At 31.1% G+C, this 20,203-nt stretch overlaps 1 protein-coding gene and 2 long non-coding RNA genes across 4 annotated transcripts; 2 read left to right on the top strand and 1 right to left on the bottom strand.

Moving 5' to 3' along the window:
* The first annotated feature begins 245 nt into the window (after positions 1-245).
* On the top strand, positions 246-1,999 carry LOC109130151 (uncharacterized). Its single transcript, XR_015587393.1, has 4 exons — positions 246-659; positions 746-802; positions 988-1,083; positions 1,685-1,999. It is a non-coding gene; the product is annotated as an uncharacterized LOC109130151 (long non-coding RNA).
* A 5,195-nt stretch (positions 2,000-7,194) lies between these two features.
* LOC104756761 (UPF0725 protein At1g23970) lies at positions 7,195-8,891 on the top strand. Of its 2 annotated transcripts, none has more exons than XM_010479405.3 (6): positions 7,195-7,302; positions 7,469-7,621; positions 7,730-7,922; positions 8,012-8,136; positions 8,251-8,337; positions 8,426-8,891. In XM_010479405.3, exons 1-6 carry the CDS (start codon positions 7,240-7,242, stop codon positions 8,720-8,722), a joined length of 918 nt encoding a protein of 305 aa, XP_010477707.1. In that variant the 5' UTR covers positions 7,195-7,239; the 3' UTR covers positions 8,723-8,891. The 2 variants fall into 2 exon arrangements, with proteins under 2 accessions (XP_010477707.1, XP_019094887.1); XM_019239342.2 differs by having other exon boundaries at positions 7,201-7,302; positions 7,853-7,922.
* A 9,372-nt stretch (positions 8,892-18,263) lies between these two features.
* On the bottom strand, positions 18,264-18,930 carry LOC104756762 (uncharacterized). Its single transcript, XR_762322.3, has 2 exons — positions 18,782-18,930; positions 18,264-18,694 (listed from the first exon to the last, which is right to left on the bottom strand). It is a non-coding gene; the product is annotated as an uncharacterized LOC104756762 (long non-coding RNA).
* Between the last annotated feature and the right edge of the window lie 1,273 nt (positions 18,931-20,203).

Consider the following 20,203-nt stretch of genomic DNA (forward strand, 5'->3'; position numbering starts at 1 on the left):
GTTCTCCCAATAACTCACATCTTAACAAAAGATCTTAAGACCTGATCTTACAATTTTTTAACAATATTTCTTCCCTAAGATCACCCTCACCTGATCTCCCTATAAACATGCCCTTAGTGTTTTGGGTAAAAAAAAAAAATCAGAAATGGAAAAAATTGTAAGATCTCCCCTTATATAAGAGACCGAATCTTTGTTTAAGAGGCGATACGTGTCGCCATTCTATTGGTTGAAAGAATAAAACAAAAGAGAAAAAAAAACATTTCCTCGATTTATTTCTTTTTTCGTCTCTCTCTCGGGGTTGCGATTGAATCGACGAAACAAATGATGAATTTGGAATCAGAAGCATGTGTTCCAAATTAATCATTTGATTTGATATTGTTAGTGAAATTGATCATCTTTTTTTTTATTCCCGCTTTCTCTGTTTTGAAATTGGAATTGAATCTGATATCAATCTTTGTTTTTGGGGGCGGGTTTAATGATGATGATGTCGTCGCTTGGTGGTGGTGGTGGAGGAGGAGGAAGTTGTGGTGGTGGAGTTTGTTGCAGAAATAGTAGATTTCTGTGATTTTCTGTTACCAACACAAGCAGAGAAAGCTGAGCGTGATGAGGCAGTGGCGAGTGTGTCAAGTGTTATTAAGTATATCTGGCCGAGTTGCAAGGTACGAAAACTTCAATCTCTCTCTTTGAGTATATTGTTTGATTTCAGAAACTGCAATCTCTAATTCTTGCTTATTCTCTGTTGCAGGTTGAGGTTTTTGGGCCATACAGGACAGGGCTGTATCTTCCAACAAGTGATATAGATGTAAGTGTAGACACCAGTTTTGTTTGATTGACTCTGTGATACATAATTAACAAGAATACCTTATCTCACATCCATTTGGAGCTATTATAATACTGTTTTGATACTTAGACGTTAGCTACTGTATAGATTAGTGTTTGGAAAGATCTTCATGTCTAAATCTTCATCCCTTTTTGCTGTATGTATAGGTGGTGATTCTGGAATCAGGTCTCACTAATCCACAGCTAGGTTTACGCGCACTCTCCAGGGCATTGTCACAAAGGGGAATTGCAAAGAATTTTTTGGTATTTTGACTTTTTATTATTACTATGATATGGCAGTATCTCAGTGTGATCATGTCGTATAATTAGCTCTCTAATTGTTCAGGTGATTGCTAAGGCTCGTGTACCAATTATTAAGTTCGTTGAGAATAAAAGCAACATTTCATTTGATCTAAGGGTTTTTTTATCTTCCCATTTCCCTACTATCTTCACTTTTGGATTCAGTGTGCTTTCTTCTTAAGTAAACTGTAATCTCAATATCTTGGATCATCTTCTTAGCTCATATTTGCATCAATCCGGTTCACTTTTTCTTTAAAGCTTCAGTCTTTGTTGTCTTGTGAGATCTTGTAGATTTTGTTTATGTTACATTGTCTGGTTTGATTGAATGCAAATTCCCTTTTTTTATCCTTTTACTATAGTGGGTGTTTGCTTATTGTAACTCATGTGTCTAGAGTCTACCTGTAATCCGTTTGTGTTGTATAGAGATGGTTGACTAATATTATGAGATAGTGCAAGTGAGGTGAGCCCTCATGGTCTGATACTTTTGAAACTTTTTATTTCAAGCAGGCAGATGATTTTGATTTCTACTCTTAAACATTTGTTGTTGTTTTTGTTGTTGTTGCAGATGAGAGTGTTGTGGCTTTGGCAAACCGGTGTGTACACTTGAGGTCATTGGGGTTATACTACTGCAGAAACATTACAGACAGAGCGATGTACTCATTGGTTCAAGCAATACATTCCCAGCGCTCCACACTTGTTCAGGCAGGCATTCACTTGTCATGAGTGGTTGTCTCCATTTACAATCAGTTCACTGTGCATGCATCCTCCAGTCTCACGAAACCCACACCGCTTTCCCTCACCGGCTCATTGAACCGGTGTGTAAGCCAGAAGGTCTTCTCTTTGGTATATGTGTACACATAAAAAAAACCTATGGTGTTAATAAAAAATTCTTGTTGAGTTTACTTCTTGTCTTTTGATGCTAAATCTCAAGATTTTAACATTATATACATTATATCAATCTTGTAAATGATTGCCAAATACTTATATCTAACAATTTGTTAAGCTTGGTCCAACAATCACACCATCATTAACACTTGCAAGATGATTTGGTTGAGAATATTTAAGCAAAATTTAAAGCAAATCAGTATTAAAATTAATAATTTTCTCCATTTATGAATTGCACTTCTATTGTAATATGTATTATTGTTTTTATTATGTTTTGTATATTCTAAAATTAATTAAATGTAATATTTTCTAATTTTATAAAATCTTAAATGTTTACACATTTATACTACTTCTATTCTATTTAAAATTTTAAAATTTTAAAAAACAATAATTTTAAAAATAAGAGACCCAAAATAAGAACCTACCAATAAAAGAGAAAATTTTATCTAAGAGATCATGAGTTCTTATATTCCAAACAGTACACAATTAATTCATAAAAAATTTAAGAACTCCCCTTATATGAACCCCCCAATAAATATGCTCTAAGGGCTTGGCAGAGCCTCGAGCCCCTCAGCGGGTTTTTGAGATTGGTGTGGATATTGAACGCAAAGCTATAGTTAGAAGAGTCATGGATGAGGATGGATACTTGAGTCTCGTTGGTAAGCTTTGTGGCGGTCAATCTACCAAAAAGCGGAGTAGAAGCCCATAGTTGTGAAAAGCGAGTGAGCTTTAGTTAGGCTACGCTGTGCGCAGTTTAGCTGGGTTTTTTTTAAAAGTGTGTACTGTCTTTTGTTTTTGTTTTTAATACAATAAGGTGATATAATAGCACACGTATTAATTAGGAGGATCAGTTGGCTTTCATTTTCATTTCTCATTTTAATCCTAAACTAATCTCTATATCTCATTAGAATATCTAGCAAGAGGTAATGACAACGACAAAGTGAAAACCCAAAGAGATTTAATTTGTTTGCCAACAAAAAGCTTGTACGGGCGGAAAGAAAATATTAGATGAACTATTTCAGATAGAAACAGATTGCACACTGAGACCGAAAAGACTTGAACATACTCACAGTAAACTTCCAATTCTCCTCATCCCCAAACCTCCCTATGAAAAGAGTCAGAGTAAGTAGTTCTTCACTATCTTAAATAGAATACTTACTTTTCAACGATAAAACAAATTTTTGCACTAAGATCTTCCTTAAAATCTTCGTCACTGATTTCCAAATAATCAATTAGCTCCTTCGTCAGTTGTGTGACATTATTCTCATTCACCAAAAGAGTGACAAGCTCAAGAGCTCTTTTCCGAATAGAAGCATCTGGGTCCTAAATCGTTGATGGAAGCGGAAACCCAGTGAGCATTTTTAAGTTAGAATAAGACATCTATTACTTAGCAGTTAAACATTGTTTAATATATTGTCCTGGTAATACTAAACACAATACCTTAACACATTCCAAAACTGTAACTCTGTGTCTTTGCACTGCTTGATCATCGAAAGTGATTGCTTTCATCAGCATGTTTAATGCAACATATCTGAGAGAAGGAAAGCATGAATTTGACAAGGTAATGCATCATGTTTAAGAGAAACAAAACTACGATTAAAAAGGAAACGCTGGCTGGTAACCAAAGCATAGTGTGCTTCATAGAGTTACGCAAATCCAAAGAAAAATGATTGATGGAAGGAAAAACAAAACAAGCAAGCTATATCATAAACATATAATACCATATGCAGATACCAGATGAACGAGTTGAGATATCAAATGATTTGTTTTCTTTAACCTGTGTTTTAGAAGAAGAAATCTAGAGAGTTGTGATAAGCTAGCTTGCGTAGGTTACTTTAGGTGGGTGCCGTTTCTATTTAATACAAGAAGTTAATCTATTAGCATGACAACATCTATGATCATTTGGTTTTCCTTTTCATTTCTCATTCCAGATTTAAACGGGAAAACAGCTAATTCCCCACTGAAATTTGTTGCTTTATCGTATTTATACACGAAATTTTAAGTTGTGGTTATATATACTGTCGTTTCGATAATTTTTTTAAAAATAAAAATTATGAAACAAAATATTACAAGCCGGGGATTTGAACATGCGATCAATAGCATCAATTGATAAGCTCATATAACCAGCAGAGCTACCATAACTTTTGTTTACAATATCAGTCGACCATGTAATATATGGCACTTGATTTTGGAGTGGTTTTTGGCTTTAGATCTGAAAAATCTATTTTTCGAGCCATTTATGATTATGAAAATATAGATTTCCTAAAATTTAGGAAAACCAGTTTTTAGAGGATTTTAGCAATTCTTTCATAAAATCTAGAAACCACATTTTGTGGGTTTTCAGCGTGATTTTTTTTTCTTTTTCTTAATATATATGTTTATTTTAATTACTTATTAAATTCCAAAACAAACGGAACCTTTTTTTTTTGTGCAATGAACAAATTAAAACCTATTCTAGGAGTATTTACTAAAGACTTGCATATTTGTTATTATTAAACTAATATTTCTTATATACTTTTTTACTATAAATGAGCTACGTTTCATACTTTTTTTCTACATTATTGTATTTTTTATCTTATAATATTTATTTTACTATTTTAAAAATAATTATTTTACATAAAAACCAAAAACAAATCAAGTTACCATTCAAGATTTTGCAAGTACTAAAAGTTACACCAAAATCAAGAACTCAAAAAATCAAAATCCAAAATCCAAAAACTAAAAACTAAAATCTAAAAACCAGTAAAAAACCGGCCGCCATTTATGGCCTATATGTATAGTAAAAATAATAAAGAAAATCATTTACAGTACAAGCTTTTGATCATCAAAAGCACCATGTAACCCAGAAACATTTATATATATACTTGTATAAATGTTTCTGGGATTTTTAGAAACTCAATTACTGGTCGATTTTGTAGATCAATGTTGGAAATTATAGAGTGACTGCTATCTATTTACAAGATCTGATGTAAATACCCTCTAATTTTTATAATATAATTGAGATAAAAAAACCAAAGGATAATAATACCATCGAAAAAGATGAATAACAAAACTTTCTTTTTATATACTAGATGTTAGCTCACGCTAAGCGTGAGTTCTTACATAATCGTTATTCTATTTTTAAAAAATAATATAAAATAATAATTTGATTTTTTGGGTGTACATCAAAATTTAAAGACTACGTAATATGAATTTAACTAATGTAAAGAATTCAAATTTCTTTTGATGATAATATATTTAGTGTAATTAAGTTATATTGTATCTTACATGCCATATGCCATATATTTTTGTAGTTGTAGTTATATTTCAAAATCATTGTGATATATATTTTCATAAAATTTATTTTGTGGTGTAGTTATGCATATCATTTTATTTAATTATGGTGATAGCTTAAACAGATTTAAAATGTTTAAATTAAGAAAAAATTAGGTTTGCAGTGTCGCATACATATATAACTAAATGAGTCTAATCCTAGATTATTAGACTAATACATTTTCCAGAAAAATAAAATAAAAAAACAGCAACTACTTTATTAGGTTATTATCTTAAATTCTTTAATTGTGTATGGACTTTGATTTATATGAAATGATAATGTTTCATATAGTAAAAAATAATTAAACTATATATCATATATTACATGTATATCCTATTAAAATAAACTGAAACTTTTATTAAGTTAAGATATTATTGGTTAAATCAAGAAATAATAATGATATTGTAGAATTTATAAAATTATGTGAGATTTGAAATATGAGACCATGAGGGTTATAGTGAGATATGTGTCTTTCTTTTAATAGATTATACAGAAATCGATATATCAAAGGTAACTATTTGAGAGTTACAAAAATGCAATTAAGTGCATACTATACATTTTTAACATGTTTTATTATATTAAATTAAATTCATTGAGAACACTACTATGATATTATTATGGGAGTTACAAACAAACTTTTATACTTTTCCAACTCCTAAAATTAAAACTAATTTAATTTAAAAGTGAGTGTTGGTGGGTCCATCAATTTGATTCAAAAGTAAAATATATTATACATTGATCATTTAAAAGGAATACGAACATCTAATTCTCAAATAAACTTGATTTTTTTTTGTTAAATCCAACATATGTGAATTTAAATTTAACTATGGAAATTTAAAAAATAACTATGAATAGATTAGAAAGGCAAGAAATATAAAAGAAATATTTTATTTTTATATAAATAAAATAAAAATTGAAAACAATGTTAAATATGTATAATACTTTCTAAATTAAAATATAGAATCAAACTCTTACAACACATATGAGATATAACAATATTTGATATTGGTGGGAGAGGAGGAGAGAATAATTACATATAAGATGATAATCCAAATAGATAACAGAGATGAATCTTTTAAAAATATTAAACAATATAAAATACATATCATGTAGTCTCTAAAATTAAAATTTAGCATTAAAAAATTACAATGATATTTTATTTGTTTTTTTGTAACCCATACAACAAAAATAAGAAATTGAAAACAAAAAAAAATGAAAAATGATTTGAGGTATTATGGAAGAGAATGAGAGAATGTGAAAATAAGAAAGTAAAAGAATGTCAATATGACAGAATGAGAGAATGCTTATTTATATGATAAAAATTGATGAAAGTTACATTTAGAATTATGGAGTTACAATAATAATGTATTGTGTTTGAATAAAATTGAATGATTGAATATGATCAATGCATATTTTATTTTATTTTAATGTGTGAGTTAAATGTATTGTGTTAATTAGATCTTAAATATTGTTTAAAGCATTTAATCAATTAGAAATCAAATTAAAAAAATATAAAATATTAAATATTAAATAAATATCAACAAATAAAGAAAGACCAAAACCTTACTTTTATATATATGATTCTTAATCAGGCAAGAGAAAGAAAGATAGAATGGAATCTGCTCGATAAGTCGATTTATTTGTTTTTTCCTCCGATTTTTTTTAATGCAATTAGATATTGTTTTGCTGGAACATGAAGATTTCATTTTTTTTTTTTTTTTTTTTTTTGACAACGAACATGAAGTTTTCATAAAAATTAGAAATAGTGTAAAAGTAAAGAGAAGAAGTGTAAAAGTAAAGTAAAGGCCCAACTGAAGCCCATAAAAATAATATATCCATCGGATGGGGTATATAATGATTTATAAGTCTCCAATAAAGAAAAAAGCATTTACGACCAGGACGGCGAGGAGGAAGAGAAGGATATGACGACGGAGAACAGCTACACTGCGCATGTGGAATATTGGCGTCAAGCGGAGGAATCCGAAGTAATAATTCTTTCATCTTATTAATAATTATCTATGATTAATTGTGATATGTTCCCTTTGTTTTACAAAAATTAAACCTATCCTAGTTCGTTTCTAGGGTTGTAATTAATGGACTGTTATAGTATAGATGTACTATTTTAAATTTGCTGATTGGTATTTCATATAGGGATTCGATATAGAGAATATTTCACTACCATCATCTATGGATGGAATTGTGATCACTGCTAGACTGCTTGCCTTCGACTGTAAAGGATTTTATCCTCGTCTTTTGACGAAGCTTTATGCTAAGTTGGGGCTTCATCGTTACAATATGTTGGAGGTATATATTTATATATTTAAACTTCTCCTCAGCTGGTTTGTACATTATTTTTATATACACCAAATATTCAAATTGATTCCATTGATTTTCTTTCTTCATATCTGTCAGGGAACTAACTTCCAGTTCGATTCCCTAGTAAAATTCAACATGTTACAGAACATTGTGTCTTCTTACTACATGACTCTGCTTGCACACGATTCAGTTGCTTGCCCATTGGGTAAAACCTTTCAGGTTCGCGTTGATGAAGGACAATTTGGCACTTTGGATATAGCGTGCTCCGTTGCTAGACCTAAAGGCGAAGGTGACTTGTCGTGCATTTATATGTGTTTTTTTTTAGAAAAGCCTGATTTTTAAATAGAATCTGACTTATCATTAATAAATGTTGCACAGAGACCACCAAGATGCCCTTCATACCTCACTTTCATGGTGGCGCATCCGCTGCTGGTATCTTCAAAGGAGAATTGCCTGATTGGCCCTCCGATGATGCTTTGAAAGACCAAAAACGATTTTACTTGGTAAGATCCTCTATATATTAATCACGCACGACACTACATTAGTTTGTTTTGCTCATGCATGATCCGTTAAGCTAGCTAGCGCAGCAGTGATATGTGTTATTGTTGCCTATGCAGGTGAAGGAATCAGAGTGGCAAGCCAATGATTGGATTTCTCTGTATTTGGAACTTGTCATTTATGTAAATGATAGGCTCATCACTGGAGTAAGTTTTACATGTCAATAATGATATATCACCACGAGTGTCACTGCTGCTAATTATCATAATAATGAATTCCAATCCAAAATTGTAGATGCATCGGATGACAGAAGTTCTGTCCCAGTTGGAGATTGTGAAAGTCGCGATAGAAACTGCTACTGGAGATGTGGAGCCGCCGAATGAGAGTCTCAAAGCCAAAAGTGCAAATGTCTACATAGTGTTTAAAGGCTTGGCAGAGCCCCGAGCCTTTCGCCGGGTTTTTGAGATTGGTGTGGATATTGAACGCAAAGCTATAGTTAGAAGAGTCATAGATGAGCATACAGGATACCTGAGTCTCGTTGGTAAGCTTTGTGGTGGTCAATCTACCAAAAAGCGGAGTAGAAGCCCATAGTTGTGAAAAGCGAGCGAGCATAGGCTAGGTGGTGCCGTTTAGCCTGATCAGTGTGTACTATCAGCACGTCTGTACATTATTTATTAATAGTAGGATTATTTAAAGCAACGAAGAAATCCATTACCACAATAATTGAAAATTTCATGGAGAATATTAATTTGTTTGTCGAGTGATAAGGAGCCTAAATGCCAACAAAAACTTGTACGTACAAAAGACGAAAATACTCTGTCTAAACCAGTATTGTAATATCGTCCTTGACATCGGCCCCTGCCTCTGCGACTGCCTCTTCCACCACTGTATGAGACTCCTTCAAAATGCTTTGTTTCATGTCGCGATCGTTTTAAAACCACAAATACGTAACTGCCACTACAGTTCCAGTGGGAGACTATGCGTGGTGGTGGGACGTGGCACTCACGGTCACAGTTGCTATTGAGCTGCAGAGGTAGGTTTGAATCAGAGGATCTAAACGTAGTCAAAGACAAAAGGTAAGTGGAGTAGTGAAAAGGAAGTAACGTTTAGAAGCATGACCTAACCTAACGTGTAACTTATGTGGTATCGACTTACGAACAAGTGGGAGAGGTTTCTCAACGTCAGAAAGCCAAACATAACAGTCACGCTAGCATATCTTTTGATCAACGCGACGTCAAACTTTTTCCCTATCTCCTCACTCCTCAGCCGTTTGTCATATTGGCTTTGACGAGGATGGGAGAAAAGATGGTTGTGATTGGACGATTAAATTTACGCTAATGTGTAGAATTAATCAAAATTAATAATCCAATAGGATGAAGGAGAAAAAAACTTTGTTTAAAGTAAAATGCGAAGAACTTCATTTAAAGCATTGATCTGAACCAATAAAGGTTAAAAAAGAAACTAAACACACAAACAAAACATTAAGTTCACAAACGAGAAGGAGAAATCAAGGACGGGGTATACACAGTTGTTCTGAGATGATCTAAGGAGGCTTGGTTCCAATAAGTTATTCTCTCTAGAGTCCCTCTCCTTCTAAAGTATGTGGCCGCTAGACCAAGCGTCCAAAAACTTGCGTTTAGCCGACTAATATTTAAAATACTGAAGGAATATATTTTATCCCATTTTTCACTCGGATGTTCCTACTGTAGAGCCCAACCGTCAAAAACAGAACATTGTAGTACGTCTGATAGACAAAAACGGTCAACCAAGCTCCACAGGCTGACAGGCGTATACCACGAGAGTATTTGGTATACCAACTTGGTAATGATATCATGCGAAATTTTTCAGTGTGGAGATCAATTGCTAGTAATCTTGAAGGTTTTGGCAACGACTTCATACTCATGATGGGTTTTGTTAACCAAAAAAGTGATCCGTTTACAAAGACTGCTGTTTGCTCAATGCGTAGTTGGTAGATAAAAAGATGAACATTATCACCGACGTCTCTTTGCTCGCCATTATTGAGATTCAATAGCTCGACCTTGATATTGTGAGCTATGAGTATTTTCTCCAAGTTCTTCAGTTTCCTAAGCTTGCTTACTTAAGCACGAATGTTAGTGGCTGAAGACATATTTGTATGCAACGTAAAATGATCTGAAATGTCCGATACTTGTATGAAATTGCGGATCAGTGATTGTCATCTTGAGCAACGTTTTTTCCTTCTTCTTGTAGTCTAGCTTTAAGTTGCGTTTTCTTGTTCATATAAGACTCTCCACGAGGTTTTTGAATCATATAATCACTTCGACAAAGATTTTGTGTCGCATTTATGTCGCCAAATTGTAGAAGGCTTAGCTCATGTCCATGGACAAGGACTATTTTTACACCGAACAACAATATTTTTGTCATCTTTGTTGGTTCTGAAAAATAATAACCAAAATTTATTCTGTAATAATAATATTACTCTTTTTTGTTTTTGTTTGTTCGGTCCTTTTCATCCATTCTTTTGTGAATTTCAGATATTTTAAGAATAATAATGCAAAATTTCTCTGAAGATTCACACAACGTCAATCAAATAATATTAAAGTTACTTACACGTTTTAAAGTTAATAATTTATATAATCACGATATGTGTCAAATATATTTTTTGACATGGTTGAATATTTTTTATTAACAATTATAAGAAAATTAAAAAAATTTAAATATAAAAAGATTACAATTAATATTTTTGAAAATTATATAAAACCAAAAATAATCATCTATTATATCACTAATTTTAATAAGAAAATTATATATTAAATTACTAATTTCAGAAAATATGTGCAATTAATAAGAAAAATATGTGTAATTAATTAGGAAAATATGTGTAATTAATAAGGAAAATATTTACAATTTAATTGTAATTATTATTTATTATAATCATATAGTAAACAGAAATTTATATAAAAAAGTAATTAAAATATAATAATTTTTTTAATATAATATATCAAATTAAAACCATCAAATCAAGATGTATGTAAAGCTACGGGGACAAATCTATAAACCCTATGTATTATTTTTATAGATAATCTATAATTAAATCTGACCACCCTTTTTCTTAGTTCTGCTTCTAATTTTTCTTTCCATAGACCATAGCCGAAGCGCCCAAACGCGAGCTTGCTGACACGGACTTCGCAAGACGCCTCCGTCTCGTTCTTTTCCATCGCCTTCAAGATCCCTTTCTTAAACTGGCAATCCTTGTCAGCGCCACAATCTTCGGGGAGCTTCGAACCCAAATTGTCTATAATTAAGCGTCTTTGTGTTCTGGCTTAGAGGAAGATGAAGAAGAACTTTGAGAGCGGATTACCTAAGGGTATAATGGGGACTTTAATCCTATTTATATAATATAAAAACCGATATCAAAAAAAAAAAAAAAAAAAAAGATGAAGAAGACATATTTAAAGGAAGGTTTTGTTTATTTTTTTTTTTTTTATATCTGGCTCTTTTTTCTTTTTGCTGGCTTTTGTGATACTCTTTTAAGATTGTGGAGAAACCCACTCCTTTTTATAGGAGCTAGGGAGAGCTTTGAGTACATCATGTTGTACCGTATGTTATGACTTAACATTAGTGCTTCGTTACATACATAATGTTATACCGCACTTATTTACTTCGAAGGAAACACAGACTGTTCAAACGTCAGGCGTAAGCCGTTGTTAAACTACAGTGGTGGTGACAGTGGTGTGCACAGCAATGAGGTCAACTTGGCAGATTTAGCGGTGGATACGGACCCTTTGACTTTCCTTCAAGACTTGGAGACCAGGCTGAAACTCTCTCGCCTTCACATGTAAGTCATGCAAATTAAATTTGATTTAGTTGACTATGTGTTGTTTTAGATGTTTTTAACTTTTAAATACATAGCAATGCATGCCAATGCATGCGGTGTTACGGTGTATATACTATGAGATAATTTTGCCACACTTCACCACATGCTAATGTATTTTTAGCATTTCCATTTTGAAGTTAAGAAATTTGATGAACACAAAGTCTTATTTCCAACGGAACAATCACTTTCACTATTATTGACCTCAAATGCTCAATCCATAGAATTTTGTTTTGTTTTTTTTTTTGATTTAATTATATCTAGAAATATATATATATATATATATATATATATATGTATTCATAATAAATTAATTAACACCATTTGATATTTTGTTTTACTTTCATCACTACATTCTCATCTGTTCTATCATAATAATTACTTTAAATTGTTTCTCGGAAAAGGTAACAAATACTTTAAATCAGTTACGTAACACGCTTTAGTTAGTTTAAGTGTTAAGGATACTAGGTTAGACCCGCGCTATGTCGCGGGATATTTTTTATAACTATTTTTAGATATATTGAAATATTGAAAATATATTTTTAAAAAAAATTAGATTAACTGTAAAACTATATTTTATACAATGATAATATAGAAGATGCATTAATAAAATAAACATAGAGAAATCTCAAATTTAAGATGACTTATAAATATTTACATTTAAATCGGATAGACTTAAATACTTAATTGTATAAATAGACTAACTAACCCTAATGTATGTTCTGTTTTATTTTCTTTAAATTTTGTGGGACAAATATATTATTAATATAATTTGAATTTATGATGTACTTTTTGTAATTTATACAAATTTAATCATATAATTGTTATATAGTGTTTTTTTATGGTTAAAAAAATTATTATCAAGCACAATTTATTACAATGGTTTAGCATTCTTAAACTGCAATCTCAAAAACAAACCTTTCAAAAACTTAATTCCAGATAAAACAAAACAAAAGCAACTATGCCATGAATATGAGCTCACATATTCAATTCGCAGTTTAGTTCATAAAATAACTCAGTAATAGATCTCAAGCAAACATCATTAAGCTAAATCCTATAGTTCCATACCCAATTTGGACAATGTTCACAAGCGAGAACTTGTTTACATTATAAAGCTTCCAACTTTATTCATAATCTTCAATCACCTAACAAAGAAATACTCTGAAAGTGTCAATTTTCCCTTCTACCCTCGAATCATGGCGAATACCGAATTCGTAACGAGATTCAATAAGAAAAACTCAAAATTTCTCTTCTACCCAAAACCACGAACACAAAGATAAATCAGAAAAAAAAAACTCATAAAAAATTTTAGATTCGAAGATAACAACACATTTTATTTTCCACATGATCCACAGTCTCGGCTTTTGCTTAACTTGATGGAATTCGAATAAAAAAATAGAAAGAGGCAGCTGCTAGAAGGGGGGATTCTTTTATTTAGATTTATTAGACCATCTACATATCATAGTTCTCTCAAAATAATACATTTTAATTGTTTTCTTTTAATATTATTATATATTTAAATAATAAATTTGGAAAAAGAAAATAATAAACCTATTAGAAACTGACACATGTTTTATTGTCTAGAGAGTCGATTTTTATGATTCTAGAAGAAGAAACGCTTCACAATTTTTATCTTTCTTTATTATTATTTTTTATTTTTTAATTAATAGTACTCCTAAAAGAAACTACCATTGGTGATGCTCTTATGTCTTTTAAAAAAATATTTGAGAAGATATACGACTTGAAAAAATATATGTTAATATTGACTTTTTTAATTGGGTTGTGAATATTTTTTAATTTGGGTTAAAAATATTATTTAGAAGAAAAAATTCTTTAACCAACACGCAAAAAAAAAATGAAAATTTGAGAGTAAGTCTACCTCATTTTATTAAACGTATATGATTCTGAACCATTGCTTTAGAAATACTTTTCTCATAAATCGGTAAATCAGGTAAAGCTATGAAGATGTTCATATGATTTGGTTGTACGTTAGGCTGCTAACTGATTTAACATTGTATCACTTTATTTAATTTATTTGGGCCATAATGAATATTGAAGCCCAGTAGGGGCTGCCTTGATCGTATATGATGAGCTGAGCTGGTGGAACATGTGTGGAACATAATTCAATTTTTATTGGCAATATATGATGAGCTGTATTAATGTTATAATTTGATAGGGTAGAGTTTTTTACTGATGTGTCAGCTTCTGTTTCAATACAGAAGCTGAGGTGTCAACTGGAGAGAAACTCCCTAGTACTTTTATAGTATTGAATTTATAGTTTACTAGATTCGGACCCGCACGTACGTGCGGGGTTGTTTGCAAAAACTTAGTTTTCTTTTAGTGTTTTTCATGTAAGTGTTTGAAATATAGTTATTTTTGTTTTAGACCAAAGCTGTTTATCTCATTAACAAAATAACTGTTTTTTTTTGTCAAACAGAAAAGAACTATTATTCTTTTATAGTTATTTGGTTAGAGTTTATAGTTTATTTATCTATATATAGAGAATAAAGAAGAGTTAAAAATGTGTCGTGAATGCAATATAAAAAATTTGTTATGAATGTAATATAGTTTGTTCGTTTGAAGAAAATCATAACTTTCTCCATAATTAGTTGACTTTTATTAATTTAAACTATGTTAGCGAGTGGAACTCGAAATCTACTTGCATACTTTACTCTCGATTATCCTCCAAGTTAGTGTAGAACATTATAGAACATAGGATTAATTACACTAAAAATCCTATAATTTTAATCTATTAGTTATTAACTCCAATATAAAAGTTACGGGCTAACAATTATGTGTTGGGTTCGATTTAGCCCGTAAACAATATCTCTTTTTAATGCCCAATAAATCAAAGTAACGATATGCATTTTTTAGTTTTCCCTACAAACTCACCGAAAAAAAAAAAATCGATGACAGTCCAACTTGAAGAGGCGAAAAGTTTAACCTCTTCTTCCACAAAAACAAATTCAATAGAAACTTCAAGCGACATCCAAGTTCAATAGTTTCAATAATTTGCCGAATCCAGTGAGATGAACTCTATGTGTGTTATCATAGTGCAAGGTAAGCACTTCCAATTTGTTAATTTGTATTTAAGCTGGGTTTTGGATTTCTATCAGGTTTTCATTCTTGTTTTATCAATTTCTTTTTTTCATGCAAATAATCAATGGATCGAAATTGAGATGGGTAGGTCATGATCAACGCCCAAAGCAAGGTTCGCCATCGTTTATCAGGTTCTTTTACTTTCTAAATTTAAAGAGTTTTGTTTAAGATGCAAATTAGATTAAATAAATATCCAAATAGGTTTCTCAAATTAATCTCTAGATTGCAAGTATGATGACAACCCCCAAATCTATATCGCGAACTCCTCTTTTTGATTATATTGCTTTGTCATATTATCATTATCTATGATTAACCAAAAAATGATTAAAAAATCACCATCAGCTCTACTCTTATACTATTCTTGAATCCACGTTTTCGAATATTGAAATTAATAATCCACATTTTAGGATTAAATTTCTCATTCTAGACACTTTTACTTATTAAATTTGTGTTTAAATGGCGGATCCAGAAAATAATGTTATCCGGGGCAATAATATTAAAATTTTTTATTGTTATTTTTTAAATAAAATTATATCAGTTAAAATATTTGATTAGTTTTGTCAAGTTAAGATAAGTTTTTGTATTGTATTTTTATGATATTTTAGTATGTAAGAAGAAAATAGGGTAATGGGATATTTTAGCAGGTGCATACTTAAAAGCTCATGTAAAATAACACTAAACTAAAATAATTTACCCGTGGCAAGTCCCCCGATTAACCGTAACGTACGTCCGCCCTTGGTTCAACCAGTTTTAGACAAATCTCAAGAAATAATAGATCCCAACTGAAAGTGTAAATAGATTTCGACATGATAGATAATGTAATGTTTGCCGAAATAATAAAATATGAAAAGAATGTATAGCAACTTTAAACAATTTGGTTTCATGTAAGAGGCATAATCCACCATTGATCATCACTCACGTCTTCATCAATACCTACCTGAAATTCAGCTAACCGAGTATAAGCTAAAACAATATAAACTAAATAATTTGTTCTACAAATTAGTGTAATACTTCAAAAAATACATACCTAAGTAACATAAGTTAGCAAACTCGTGATTCCATTGTTTGCAGTCATTTTATATATGAATTGGTTTTCGTCGATATTGTTTTAAGATACATTATATTCCCCGAGACAAATATTTATAGTTGAAGTATTTTGCGAGTAAATGGGCAAATGGGAACATGGTAAGTAAGTAAGAGTTATTTGGTGTAATATTTTCTTATTAGGTTTGGAAACATTGTAGCCGAAAGTCATGCAAATTTGTTAATTTTACATATTTAGAATTGCCTTAATTTCCGTGACAATATCAATAATAAGTTTTTTTTTTCCTTTTTCATTAGTTTAGAATATACGTGACTATGGGGACTTAAGTATAGATTAAGTTTCCATTATTATTGATATTCGATTTATTTTAGGAATACAATATCTTAGTAATTATCAATATCTTAGTAGTTAAGATTTTTATTTAAAGAATTATGTTTCTTTTGGAAAGATTTGTCGATTTCTGGATTTTTGTATTTATTAGGCCTCTAGATAATGGCTTACTGGATATCATTCGTTTGGGCCGGACGTGTAACCACTGATGGAAAGGGCCGAACATTTATTCTGAATGAGACTTTGTTTGTTGATGGGAATAATAATCTGACTCCGAACACAGTAAACCTAACCCAAATTAATTAAACCTGGGTGACAGAAGGATCCGCACGTTTTGACATCTAAAATTACTTTAATATCCCTTTTGTATTGTATGCTTTTTAATTTATTTAGGGTCATTTTATGTCATATATTTTACGATTCATTTTGCCTTGTAAATAATGCTTCCCTTTTAATAGTATAGATAGTAATGACTAATGAGTTCTAAGTTAATTTTGTGTTTGTGTGTGTGTGTGTTGGAGGGTAGGATACTTTATGAACTGAGTAATTAACAGCTAGACTATAAAGGGGAAACAAATGTATGGATAATTTATCTACTGTAAATACATCACCTCCTCCACATCGGCTTGTACGTAGTCACACTTTCTTTTTCTTTTTTTACAAAAGTTTTTATAATAATTGTTTGGTTGGAGGTAATTGAGACTTGATGTTGTAGGAATCTCCAACCGGATATCATTTACGGCGAGCTATACGGAGTGGGCCGACTGAACCCTTCTCACTACGTACTTGTAATCATCGACATGCAACTGGGAGAAGATGCATTCACGGGAAACGCCCAAGTGGTTAGCAACAGAGAGGAGGTAGTTCAAGCCATATCATTTCTTCTCGGAGCATAAGTAAAATTAGGATATACTCCATACAGTTTATGATAGTATATTATGGAAGTAATTGCTCTTGAAGCTTTCAAGATGCATAATTAATAAACCGATCTGCATTTTATTGTTGTATCGACGATAAATTCTAATAAAGGGGCTGATTTATTAATCCACGTTTTATTATTGGGCAAGTGACATACTGTATGTGAATTATGCAACTCATTGTTGAAGTAAGAACCTATCATCTTCACCGTTTACAAAATACTAAACAAAAGTAAGTATGGACAAGGGCAATTACTAACCTAACCTATCCGAGACATGTACACCAAAAAGCGGAGAAGAAACGAAACGCATAGTTGTGAAACCGAGAGAGCTTAAACTAGGATGTGCGCCGTTTAGCTGCAAGAGAAGTGTACATGTCTTCGATCGACAGGCATTCTAGTTAATTATGTATGTCTCAATTAAACATTTGCTTAATGCTTCTGTTTACAATTTATTTTTATAGATGTTAAAAAAATGAAAAACGTATAAAAGTTCGAATTACTCAAAATAAAATGCAAATTTCTGTTAACTCGAACCAAGTATATCAAATGTTATTTGATTATTAAAACATTTTCAAATTTTTGTTACTTTCAAATCTATGAAATTATACTGTGATCAATTTAATAGAAGAGTAAAATAAATCATTGATGGTCCCTTATATTAGTAAAAAAACGTATGTACGTGCGGTTTGCTAATATAAGCCATTTGGTCCTAAAAGTCTTGCATGTAGCGGTCTAGATTTGTCCATAGTTTCTTTCTTATGTAGTGGAGATTCGCCGCTATTCAAGTAATGAGTTGCATTATCATTCACGTGTCTCGTTAATTCATTTAATCGAATGCAGATTAATTAACACTTTTACGAAAATTTCATAATCATCAATCCAACAATAATATGCAAATCATTTTATTAATCATCTTGATAGCCACACCAGTTTATACATCCCAAAACGCGAAATGTAAATAAAGATACTTAAATAAAACTTAGACACACAATAGATCTGTTCCAGTTTATTTTAAATTGTTAGATTATTCTATATAAAGACGAACCTTGTGAGCTATAAGAGATTATGGAAGAAGATTCTCATCAGTCTCCTTTAAGAAATTAACAAGAGTGTCAATGATGAATTGTGGATCGTCGATGTCAGAGCTAATCTTACTGCATTCGATGGTCCACACCACCTGGCTACCGTCTCCGTCTTCTCTAGGCGTAACGGTGATTGTTGCTTTGACCGACTTGTATTTTTCTGAGATCAGACAGCCACTCATTTTGATCGTCACTGTTCTCTTCTCCGAATCTATCGACTCAAACACCTCTTCGGCTACGATGGAAACATATAAATATTGGTTAAGGTTTTTGATCGATGATCAAGAAGTATAAATGAAATGTGGACGAGTTGATTATTTACCGATTCCCTCAGTAGGGGAGATGATGTCTTCGGTGTGAAAGATTTAAAGAATCTGGCTGCCGGAGACTTAATGTCAAGCTCCCCAGACCAAGTTCCATGTAGTGCCATTTCCTGAATCTTTTTCTGTTTGCTTTGTGGGTTTGATGATTGTAATCTTATCTACCAGTGCGTATATTTATAGAGAGTTTATGAGAATTGCATTAACTATTTTTACCTAACCACACTTCACCCACTCAGTTAACTAATGTGGCACATGGGAAAATAAATAAAACGAACGGACCAAATTAAATGATAACACATCTGCCCTAGTGTATATCAATGAACTCCAATGAAGAGTGGTTTACGCAATTATTTAGTTTTAACACATTATTAGAATAATGTGCTGTGATTGTAAATGTGAACGATCTATATATAATTATATATGAGACATGGGATTAAACAAATTCCTCAGCCTAGTTAGTTTATCGATTAACTCAATCAATCAAGTGCTTTACGTAAATTGTCTTGTTTGGAGATACATTTTTAGAAACATATGATCATATTATATAATGTAAAAATAATATGATGATAACTAGTCAAATATTCATCTAAAATCATGACTAAGCTCTATGACGTTCATGTAACACAAAACGCGTTTTAATAGTTTGTCTAGTATATTATATGATATGAATATATGATCATAAACCCACATGAACGTTATGAAACTCAAAATGGACTTCAATAGTGAATGTAATGGAATAAATACCAATATGCTGAATTGCTGACACCCGTCACTCAACTTACACAACTCACTTTTACTCACTCATCGGCTTCCTCGTACTTAAACTTAAAAAACCAAAAAAAAAAAGAGGTTATGATGGAGATTGAAGATTCAATAACATACTTTTTGCTTTAGTTCGAGGATACAGATTTTTATTTTGAATAATTCGTTTATTATACAATTAAATTTAAATAGTATAAATTTTATTATTATCCGAGTTAATCGCTATAATGAATTAATATATTTAAGCTACTCAGAAATCGGGTTGATTGATAAGAATTCTTAATTAAGGCGTGAATATACAGAAATATATTCTCAATTAAGGCGTAGATATACAGACATTTCTAAATTTAACCAAAAGCATAACAGACATGTGACAGCTATAAACATATACATTCAGCAATTAATTCAAATAATCTAAAAAGTAACACTTTTTTTTTTTTCTTATATTCCAATAGTTTCACAGGCGACATTTTGAAAGACTAATGAACTTTTTTTTTTTTTTGGAACACCAGACTAATGAACTTAAATTTAAATAAATTACAACAAATATATCCAGACACAAAATTCAAAAAATATAGAAATTTATAAAGGCTTCTCAAAAGTTTATGATGAGTAACCAAAATGACTAAGATATGATTCTAAACAGATGTGATTGCTTT

Source organism: Camelina sativa, chromosome 17, assembly GCF_030686135.1.
Source record: "Camelina sativa cultivar CO46 ecotype springtype chromosome 17, ASM3068613v1".
NCBI classification, from domain to species: domain Eukaryota; kingdom Viridiplantae; phylum Streptophyta; class Magnoliopsida; order Brassicales; family Brassicaceae; genus Camelina; species Camelina sativa.